This window comes from Eulemur rufifrons, chromosome 7 (assembly GCF_041146395.1).
Source record: "Eulemur rufifrons isolate Redbay chromosome 7, OSU_ERuf_1, whole genome shotgun sequence".
Lineage (NCBI taxonomy): Eukaryota > Metazoa > Chordata > Mammalia > Primates > Lemuridae > Eulemur > Eulemur rufifrons.
The window spans coordinates 91,241,607-91,253,529 of record NC_090989.1 but is presented as its reverse complement, the minus strand read 5'-3'; the positions used below and the strand labels follow the sequence as shown (position 1 = coordinate 91,253,529).

At 36.5% G+C, this 11,923-nt stretch overlaps 1 protein-coding gene across 1 annotated transcript in view; it reads left to right on the top strand.

The window, feature by feature from the left end:
• Positions 1-757: 757 nt before the first annotated feature.
• Positions 758-11,923, top strand: part of SEC62 (SEC62 homolog, preprotein translocation factor) — a 28,536-nt gene continuing 17,370 nt past the window's right edge. Inside the window, exons 1-3 of the mRNA XM_069475288.1 lie at positions 758-799; positions 9,088-9,196; positions 10,126-10,231. Of these exons, the coding sequence (XP_069331389.1) occupies positions 764-799; positions 9,088-9,196; positions 10,126-10,231 (251 nt within the window). The 5' untranslated portion in view covers positions 758-763. The remainder of the gene's footprint in view (positions 800-9,087; positions 9,197-10,125; positions 10,232-11,923) is intronic.

Below are 11,923 nucleotides of genomic sequence, written 5' to 3'. Positions count from 1 at the left end.
CAATAGTTATAACAATTGTAATTCACCAGACTTGAAGTAGCCTGCATCCTTCTTCATTCCCAACTTCTTAGAATTGTTCTCCTATTCATCTTATTTACACTTTCCTGGGTTCTCTCTGACTTCTGGGTTCTAAAGGTACGTTTTGAAAAGCAATATGGAAAATGGAATAGAGGATCCAAAGTTTGTTTGGGAAAAGATAACTGGCTTCGGTTTGGGCCCTGCCATCTACCACCTGCGGAGCCTTAGATAAGTCAGTTCATATCTCTGCCCCTCCATTGTCTCGGTTTTCTCATCTTTTAAATGGAATTTCATGACATTTAAACGGGGTGGGAAGGGCTTGCTGGGAATATTACAGGAATCGCCAAAGGTAAAGACTTCCAGGATCCCGTAGGTCTCAGGCGAGCCCTCAGTAAAAGGCCGCACCCCGAACGTGCTGAACCTGACTCTGTGGGGTGGGGCCCGGGAATCTGTATTTTAGTAGCTTCTCAGGTGATTCAGATGCTCAATTTGAGAACCTCTGATCCACTTCTTGTCTTCCTCCTGCTCCTAGCGATTCTCCAGTTCCATAACAGGAGCGGGGAAAAGAGGAAAGTTAAGGCGCCGCCAAGGACAGCAGGCCCCCAGACCCGCGGGACAGCTGGTCCCCCCTCAGCTGCCGCCAGCCGGCGGGTTACATAACGGGCCGCGAGGCGCGCTCTCGCGAGGTTTCCACAGCCCCCCACCCCTCCGTCCACGTCAGAAGGAACCGGGCGGAGCGGCCAACATGGCGGAACGCAGGCGACACAAGAAGCGGATCCAGGTAGCAAAGCCGAGCCCTGGGGTAGGGGGTCTCAGCGCGCTCGCAAGTGGGAAAAGCGGGGAAGGCTCCCTGAAAGGGCGAGCGAAAGCGAGGACGAGGTGGGGTGGGGTTCCGCCGCGAGGCTGCTGGCCGCGGGCTGCGTCGTTGTGAGGGGCCTGAGGGGGGGCGGTGTTGGCCACGGCGGAGACAGAGACCGAGGTGGTGGTGGAGCTTTGGCGGAAGCACGGAGGCGCCGGGCTCGGAGTCCGGCTGCCGGCCCCGGGTGCCTGTGGCCGCGCCATCCCGGGCCTGAGCTGGGAGGTCATCCTCCTTCTGGGAGCAGACACTGACCCTTCCCGGCACTCCTCCCCTGCTTTCACCCCATCATCTCGCCTTAGCTATCCCGAAATTAAGGCCACGGTAACTGGGGTAGAAGGAGGCGGAGGACTGACCTAAAGCAGCCTGTTCTTTGTGCGCATAGACCGTAGAAGGGGAATGATCTGGACTTGGTCGGCTGCCCCGGGGGCCCAGGCAGCGATCTGCTTATCCAGATGTTCAGTTGCGTTGCCCTCCTTTCTCCTCAATATTATTAATTTAGTAGCCCACTTGAAGCTTGCTGGCTTTCTTCCAGGCGGCACTGTGTAAACAACCACAACCCCTGTTGGTGCTGCAACGAGGTGGTGGCACCCAGAAACCTTTCGCATGCCAGTGTGTCATCTTCATAACCTACATAACAACCCTCCCTCATTCCACATGCATGTCATCTGTGCATTTGTTCCTTGCAGTTTTCCACCTGTTTTTGTTCTTTGTAAATATGTAGAACATCTTAGACTCAGGGTGTTTATTAGTTGTCTCATCAGCTCATGTCCTGAGAAACCTTCATAAGGTATCATAAATGGATAACATGTAGTAAATTGTTAATAATGCTAATCATAAATGGTTACACTCATCATTGCCTTGCCGTTCCTTACTATTTCATTGCTTAGAATGACTGTTTCTATCTTCTATTTTATCCCTCCATGTTTTTAAAGTTTACCAATTTGTGGGTCTACACTACAGGTGTTTTGAGCTATGCAAGTTAAAATTCTCCTGGAAACTTTTAAGTACTATGAAAGAGGTAAACATGATCAGTAAATTTGGAATTTTGGAATTTGGTAGAAATAAGAAAGTTCTGAACAGGGTAAAGAATTAATTAGCAAAAGGCAAATTCCACATTCAGATGGGTCAGATCAGGGCTTAAGGTCAGTAGAAAAAGTTTCTAATTATACCATTTCTAACCTTTTAAGATTTAGTGTTGCTGTTCCGACATGGATATACATATACAATATTTTACTAGAATTTGTATTAAAGTTGTCTGTCAGATTTGTACTTACTGAAGTCCTTATCTTTACACTTGACAGTACAATTTTATGTCCTTTAATATGCATTGTTTTACTATTTCAGCTGCTCCTTAATGTTGTAAAGGTGATATAATTAACCTTTTGAATAGCTGCTCTTGTTTCAGTTGTGATCTTATATTAAATAGAAAGATAGGTAAAGAGGCTGTATGGTACTGTACTGACAGCGGCAGAGAGCTAAAACTTGAGCCAGACTGTGCCTGTTTATACTTCAGCTCTACCAATTGTTAGCTGAGTAACTTTGAGCAAGTTACATTTTACCTCAATTACTGCATCTGTAAGAAGGGATATTTACCTCAAAAAAATAAATAAATAAAAAAGAACCTCAGGGAGGTAGGATTGCTATGAAAACAATAGGTAAGTCAATGACTTATTAAAAGTTATAAAAGATATTAAAAGTGCTTGACACATAACCCCTCCCACATATTCCCACCCCTCTTTGCCCTGTATGAAGGATTTATGTTGGATTGTTATTTTGGTTTTGTTAAGCACTCTTTGATATGCTAAAGAAAGATTAATAGCTCTCTATTCAATAAATAAGCCATTAGATTGTGAGTTATATAAAGTGTAGCTATTTATGTGAGGCTTGATTATTAAAAATCAGCTTGGCATAATGCAAAATGAAAATAAATGACATTTATTTTCCCATCCTGGAAGTTTTCTACATGGCTGTGTAGAGTGTGGGAGACCTTGGAGTACGACTTTTATGTAGTTCACAAATTTATAAAAATACTCTATCCTAGAAAATTCCTCAGTTTTATCCTTCCAGAGAATCAGAGACTCTAATACTGGCATCACTTGTGATAAAAAGATCAAATGTAATGAATGAAAAGTTCAGAGTTTAAGTGACAGAAAAGATTCTATTGTAGAACTTTTAGGCAAAAAGGTCTGCAATATCAACTGAGTTTTCTGTTGTTTGTTACTTGATGTTTCATGCTTAGAAAAGGTTTTTATGTTGAATAGGTTCAGTGACCTTGAACTGTAGTTTGTGCATTGGGAAAAAATGTTTGATACAAATAAGTAAGTTTAGGGTAAAAAACAATGTAACTATTAATAATTTATTTGCTTTTTCTAGTGCAGCACAATTTCAGATTCTGGTGTCCCATCAAACTTGAAAGGAAGAGGATTATTGTCACATTCCCTTCTTGGACTCACATTACTGGTCACTGAAAACCAGAAGTGAGCTATACATGTTCATTGACATATTTAAAAATTTTAATAATTGAGATTCTCCAATGAGAATGATCTCAGTCCAAATTAATGAAACATTTGAAAATAGAGATTTAAGTTATTTAACAAATGCAATTATGTAAGTTTTTAAGGACATACAGTAACTTCATATATGTTAACAAAGTGTTGTTTACTAGAAGTATTGATTTAAAATCCTGGTATCGGCCGGGCGCGGTGGCTCACGCCTGTAATCCTAGCACTCTAGGAGGCCGAGGCGGGTGGATCGCTCGAGGTCAGGAGTTCGAGACCAGCCTGAGCAAGAGTGAGACCCCGTCTCTACTAAAAATAGAAAGAAATTATATGGACAACTAAAATATATATATACAAAAAATTAGCCGGGCATGGTGGTGCATGCCTGTAGTCCCAGCTACTCGGGAGGCTGAGGCAGGAGGATCGCTTGAGCCCAGGAGTTTGAGGTTGCTGTGAGCTAGGCTGACGCCACGGCACTCACTCTAGCCCGGGCAACAGAGTGAGACTCTGTCTCAAAAAAAAAAAATAAATAAATAAAATAAAATCCTGGTATCATGAAATTTTAGAGTTGAAAAGAATCTAGTAGAGTTTGTTTGGAAACCTTTTGCACAAATTCATTCTTACATAAAAGCAGAGTAGTGGGCCCACAGCTTATTGATCTCACCCAATACCCTCCTTTTACAGATAAACTGAGGTCCAGTGAGGTTATGTGACTTCACCCAGAATCATTAATCAAGGTAGTAAAACCAAATTTAGACTAGCTCTTCCAATTCAGAATTGAATATTCTTTCCACCTCACCACTGATAAAAAATAAGTTCCTCTAAAATACTTTAATCCTGAACTTTTAATATTAGATTGTACAACATAAAGATTTAACATGACCTGTCCCTGCTAAAGAGAATCATCTCATTTAGTATTCTATTTATGTGTAAAATATCCAGTTGAGCTTTGAGACATTTAAATGGCTTACTAGTTCTTAGAACTTTCATAACCTCCATCAGTTATTTCTGTTGCACCCATCTGTCTCCCTGGCAATAAAATCCTGATATATCACGGGTTTATGGGCTTGATTTCAGGAAAGAGAAGAAAAGAGAAAGTTTGGGACTCTAAAGCCAGACTACACAAGTCGGACTCTGAGAACATTCTGAAGAAAAGAGAAGGAACCCAGGAAGCCAGTCCTAGTCTGAAAATGCCCCCCAGAGGCTTAATGAAAGGCCTTCCAGTTACCTAGCAAATCCGTTGCTAAACAGGAAATACAATCAAAGTGAATTGGAAGTATTACAGAAGAACCCTGGCATAGTCAAGATACAGACTCTTTATTAGTAACATGCTGTGTGATTTTGAGCAAATGATTCATCTAAGATCCCCTCCAGTTTTCAGATTTTAATCTGTTAACCTACTGTTAGCATTTTCACAAATATTTTGTACTGCTTATATAAAGATACAAATTCACAATTTGTAAACTAAGCCTTTTCTCCATTCACTAATTGACAGGTCAGCTAAGCTTATATCAGAAATTTTGTAAGATTGAAGCCTGTGGCTTACTCACTCTTGATCAATTATTTTTTCTCAAAAAGGTTAAATATTGGCAAAAATAATGGAAATAGTAATCTCTATTTCATTATAGTGTTTGAATGTTGATGTATTCTAAGTAAAAATATTTGTTTTTTTTTTTTTGAGACAGAGTCTCGCTCTGTTGCCCGGGCTAGAGTGAGTGCCGTGGCGTCAGTCTAGCTCACAGCAACCTCAAACTCCTGGGCTTAAGCGATCCTACTGCCTCAGCCTCCCGAGTAGCTGGGACTACAGGCATGCGCCACCATGCCCGGCTAATTTTTTGTATATATATATCTTAGTTGTCCATATAATTTCTTTCTATTTTTGGTAGAGACGGGGTCTCGCTCTTGCTCAGGCTGGAAAAATATTTGTTAAACAATTTTATAAGAGTGTTCTTACCAAACTTTCAATTTAAATAATGTTGGATTGTGAGTTGCAGGAGCCAGCATATTAGTGTTTGGATACAAAGAAAGGCAGTCCCACCTAAACTTCTAAACTTACTGGCTCTTAGCTTCCCCATTCTAAGAAAGGTGTGCTCATTCATTGAGCTAAAAAGTTCTCTCCATTTGTTTGAAGGTTGATGGATTGTTTTCTCTTTATTGGTTAGTGCTGCTGTTCCCAGAAGGCTTGTTAGAAGCCTTCTAGAAAAGTTATGAAAATATCCTGTTTACACCAAAAGGGAACAAAGAAGGACGGTACTGTAGTCCAATGTATAAACAAAAAGAAGGTAAGACTGTTTTATGCCCTCCTAGGCTGCCGCAGGGGAGCAGTGTAGTGAAGACTCCATGTAGGATCTTGTGTATAACCAATTTCCAGGGTTCATGTTCTCATGGTATGCTTCTACAGCAATCTTTCTGGCTCCAAAGCCCCAGCAGATGGCACAAATTATATCATTTTCATTAAAGGCAGTATACAATATGGATAACTTACTATAAGTTACTGATACTTTAAGAAAGTATCGATGGACAAGTAATTCTGTGTCTAGTTGGGAAAGATTTTCCAAGTCCATGTTTTCTGGGTATCTTCTGTACATTGTTGGTTTTTAGTGCCTTTACCAAGGAGGGGATGCAGTTGTAGAAAAGTTTGGTGAACTTGAAGTTAATTGTTAAAATGAAATTTAAAATTTTTATGCATAGTTATAGTATTAGATTCGTTATTGCATAATATAGAATGAACTCAGTTTTTTATGTATGCTAATATTTAATCAGCTTTTGCATGTGATGCCTCTATCAGCAGTCAGTAGATTAGTACATTTATGTCTATGTTCAGTAAATTGTATAATTGAGTGTATGAGTGTGTGTCGTGCTCGAAATTGATATAATTGTTCTCCAGAATCACCTTCCTCCCAGATTTCCTTTCTGTTATTGAAAAACTTTCCTTTTCATTGATAAAGTTAGAAATGTGACATCTTTACCTATTTCATTCATCCTTTATTGAGTCCTGTCTATTCTACATTTGAAATATTTCAAATATCTGAATTTTCTTCCCATTCCTAGTCCATTATCACATCACAATTTACTTTAATACTACCTACTCTTCTAAAGTTTCCCTGCCTTATGGGGTTTTTTTTAATTCATCCTACATACAGCCACCAAAATAATGTCTAAATCATTTTTCTAATTATATCCTTCTATTCAAAAACTACCAATAGTCTTTCTGTTACTTACAGATAAAGTTGAAATTTCTCCACCTACCTTGAAGACTCTATAGTCTAATAGAATAGTAGTCTATTCTGTTAATATTTACACATACTTAACCTCCCAGTACTTCCTAACTTTTCTCTACTGGAGCCAAATTTTGTGTCATTCTCAGCCACAGTGTTTATGCTCTTTATTCAATTTACCCAAAACTTGTTCGACTTTCAAAATCCAGTTCCTTCTTCCAAGAGGTCTTTTCTAGCTGTTCCATCCACATTGATAATCTCACTCCTACTTTGTGAACTTCTAAAATATTTTTTCTACCACTCCTTTTGAGAAATAACAGTTGCTACTTTAGATAGTTATGTAGCAAAGTGTAGGTATCATGCCTTACATAGTTAGGTAGCAAAGTGTCGGTATCATGCCTTACAAATCTTTGTATTAACTGTAGCATCCAAAGATTATAGGGTATGTATTTGATGGAACAGTTTACATTTATTCACACTTCTCCCCCACAATTTTTAATGAAGCACATCCCAATAACATCTCAATCAGTTAATTAGATAAACTTTAAATTGACAACAGATGTGTCAAATGAGGAAAAATTGAGCATATATGGATGTGATTATAAAATAGAATTGGTTTTTATAAACCATTTATAGTATTCAACTATTTATGGTATTGCTTTTTCAGGTGTATGACTATATAGAATATTACTAATAGATGAGGCCGGAAGTGTATATTATATAAAAATAATTAAATACTTTCATCTAACATATGATACCAACATATATTAATATATTTTAGCATGGTTTCAAAAATTTTAATAAGAAATTTTCACCTTTTACCATGTCAGAAAGTATACTTTGTAGCTAGGTCTCATTAAATCATTATGAACCTTAAGATTCTATTTTTGTGATATGTGTTTTTATTTATAAACGTAAAGGTTTTTATTTCATAAATACTTGGTTTTTACAATAGTCTTTTGAGTGGTTTGGACTTTTAATTCTTATTGCCACAAATAACCTACAACTGGTAGTAGCAGAGTATAAGAATCATACACTGTTAATTGGGCTACTGAAAGTAGAAGAGTTGGGAAATGCAAAGGAAAAACGTGAGATGTAGCTGCCAGGTGACTCAACCACCAAAGCACAAGCTTTCACTTCATGTAATAAATTACTGCTTTTCAAAATAAAATTAAAAGTGAAACCCTGGTTTGTTGATTGTTTCTTATTTTCCTCAAACATAACGGAATTCAGACTTATTTGAAATTTAAGAAAACGTGATATAAAGACAGATAATTTAAGTAGATTATTTTTTCTATTTTGTGTATTAGAATTTCTTGCTTAAAATAACTATCTTAATTAATTCTTCTCAGCATCCTAGCTTCTTGGCAAATAATTCTTAGTAGTATTTGGCATTTTATTCTTTAAAGAAACAGACCTTCCTGAAATTATTCACATTTAGATTATATATTGCTGGAAATATTGAGTGTTCTATGTATTGTTACGCATGTAATTAAATACAGTGCATCTGTTTGAATAGCTTACAATAAGACAACTTTTAAAAGTTTATATAGAAGATGTGTACAGATGTAGACTGCCTTCATTTTCTTCAGTACATAGGTGGGAAGAGTAAGTACACAGAAAGAATTGTCAAATTAAAGAAGTTCAGAATGAAAGAGAATAATGGGAAGATGGGGAATGATAAATGGTGAAGAAAGTAATAGAAAATTTGGGAAAAGATATGAAGAAAGAAAATTGGAAAGAAAGCAGCCTTTCCAAAACTTCTGTTTGTCAGTTTACTTCCATTACTCATTTCTTCAAATGAGATAGTAATATCTGTTTTTGCATTTTTTATTTTTGCCTCACCCTTACTGGGGAAGAGAAGACAAGGTGGAAAATGAGTCTCGGACAGTTATCTGGTATCTGCAACCACAAGGAGAAAGAGAAGGGAATACAAAGTGTCATCATCTCAGTAGTGTTAATATTGGGGCAGCTATATTATTGGTTAATTTGAGAATTCCTTTTATGGTTCGCTGTCCAGGATACGTATCTTTAGCTGTTATTTTAACATTTATGGCACCTGTTTCTATTTACTTTGACATTTGGGCAGTCATTATTGGCAACTTGTTATCCTTTTTAATTATTGTTTTGTGACTTATTAAAAGAGACCATACAAGAGTGAAGGTGAACTGGTACAAAATAGTTGCCATGCTGCAAAAACAACTCAGATGCTTGATAGTTGAGGACAAGAAGCAGACAGGCTTTGCCTCTATCAACTTGTATTTGAAAAACATGTAGTTGTTTTTAAAAAAAAAAAAAGAAAAAGAAAAACATGTAGTTTTTTAAATCTCTGTTTTATCTTTTCTGTACGTAACCATGTCTGCTCCAGAGAAAGCTTGAAAACAAGGCCTCTACTTCACTCAAAAAGATTCATAGAATAGATTTGTAAATTATTTTTCAGTACATGAATTTCTCAAGTAGACGATTGCATTAAAGTAATATTCTTATGTTGCAGGAAGTTGGTGAACCATCTAAAGAAGAGAAGGCTGTAGCCAAGTATCTTCGATTCAACTGTCCGACGAAGTCCACCAATATGATGGGTCACCGGGTTGATTATTTTATTGGTAGGATTATATCAGTAAAATCATATTAGTGTACATAATCTTATGAAGTTACCTAAATTTGGGTTGTGTAGAAGTTTTAAAAATTCTTTCCAAGTATGGCTGTCTTTTTATGAATGAGAATGTCTATAATGAAAAGATAAAATGCTTTCTAATAATACTTGTTGGAAATTTTTAAAATGGGATTTATTTTCAGTATTTTGAAATACCACCTTTTGTTCAGATAATACATGTACTTGGAACTAATTGGGAGCTTTGGTTCTTTACATTATCCAGACAACCTTATCATAAGCTGATACCTTTTATAATATAGCCCCATAGCTTATAAATAGTGGTTGAGTTTGCTTGTCTCATAAATTAAAATTGAATTGCCAGTATGGAGAAATATTCCTTTATCTTCTCTTTCTTTAGTGTTATTATTAGTGATTTTGACATACATTAAAAGTTTAGAGAAAAGGCATGCAAATCTCTTTGCATCTAATATATTTAGCTGCTTCTAGTAACAGCATTAGATTGTTTATGGAGCTTATTTTTCAGTAGGTTACAGTAAACCTTGATGAGAATTTTCATGGGCTGGGGGGAAGAAGATTTTTGGTTTATCCTACATTTGATTTTGATTAGTTAATAAGGGTGATAGTTATTTACAAATGTTAATATATTGAATTTTTGAACATTTCTCCATTGATTTGTCTTACTTTAATTAGTATTTCTGAATGCCATTTATTTTCCAGCCTTACTTTAAAAATATAGTGTATTTCACAAGTTGAAGTTTTGAGGAACTGTTACCATGATCATATTAGACTTAATTTTCTGTTGAGCTTGGTTTTCTTTTCTGTTGCCAGAATGTTGAAATTTTGCTTTATAAAATATTATTTAGATAGCCATAAGTTAACCATGTGTACTAAATTAAAAATAATGAATTTCTTCTTTAGCTTCAAAAGCAGTGGATTGCCTTTTGGATTCAAAGTGGGCAAAGGCCAAGAAAGGAGAGGAAGCTTTATTTACAACCAGGGAGTCTGTGGTTGACTACTGCAACAGGTAGTATTTATTTCTTAGTGAAAGATAATGTAAATAATAATATTAAATTTTCTCCATAGTCATGAAACTCCTTACATCATTAAATGTAGTGATATTACACCATAAACATAGTTTTTACATATAACCTAGATTTCTTCGATACTTCTGGAAGTGTGCTTGGTATTAGACTGTTTGGTATTTTTAACTGTATATAATTTTTATTTATGTTCTATTACTTTTGTATATTTACCAGGCCTACTGAAGGGTCAGCAATAAAAATCATACACCAGTGCCTACAGTGAACAAAAATGTTCTATCTTTTGTAGAGCAAATAAATGGTCAGGGATCTTTTTTCCAAAACGTTTGCAGTGATTCCTGTTATATCTGTGTTTTTAGTGTGACGCCCAGAGCCATACGCCAAACATCCTTTCCTGTGTTGTTTAGTGTTTGCTAATGTAGTATTCCTTGTAAAATCTAAACAGCTGCAACATCTACCTTGTCTTTTTTTTTGAGGATTGCAAGATGAAGTACGGATAATTCAGTAACATACATGTTTTTCATAATAGGTACTTTTTCTTTTTTGAAAAAACATTTGATATGAGTGGTGTATCTAAAAGACAAAATCACCTTCTTCTTGGGTTTTCTTTCCATTTATGTCCTTAGTTTACTTACTACTTACTGTTTCTTAATAGATGTTAACTAAATTTTGTTATCATGACACTAAAGTTTATAATCTATGGAAATTTGAGATTATTTTATGTGTTTGGTAGAGAGGTACACACAACACTTACTAATATTTTGTTTAATGGCACTGAAAGTATCAGCCACCTGAGAACCCTCTTATTTCACAACCTGGTTTTTTAAGCTGTCTTGTTAAGGAATTATCAAATATTTCTTAAAATTCTTAGTTGGCAAAGACTAGAGATTACTAATGGACCTTTCAGAAACAAGTTTCATTTTTGGGGTAAGGATGAGCTAACAGTGATGCAGTTGATATTTACTTATCTTTTACAACAATTTGTCTAATTAGAATTAGCTCCAAAGTGCAAACTTTCTTACCTGACACAAAATAGGTTTATTTTTTACATATGGTGTAAAAATCAAGAGATCCTACAAAATGCAGAAACTGGGGCACAGAGAATGTTAAGTACCTTGTCCAAGGTCACACAGCTAGTAAGTGGCAGATCTAGGATTCTAAATCCAGCAGTCTGGTTCCATAGTCTATGCTCTTAACTACTATACTATACTGTCTCCTCCAACAAAATGATGATGCATTTAATGGAGCAGAAATTAAAATTGGTTCACCTGCCAAATACTATTATTTCAGATATTAAATCTGTGAGCCCAAATCTCTGAGGAAAGCAGTCAGTATTAATCCACATCTCTTGGCTTTTTAGAGCCTTTTTACATGAAAAGCTCAAAAGACCTGAGTACAGAGAATATCCCAGAGACACATTTGATTTTCATTATATATGTTATCCCCATTGATGTCAGGTTTTCTGGGTCCTTTTTGCATTAAAATGAAGGAGAGAAGTATAACTCTACCTAAGGTCTTCAGAACCACTTCTAATACAACCATTTGAGTCCTTGTGATGGCTAGTCCTTGTGGGTTCCTGCCCCAAAACAGACAAAACCACAGAGGAACTAGTGGTTTCTAGTTTCATTTCCTGAAGCAACTAAGTGGGCATGATGTTGTCTGAGGAAAAACAAAAG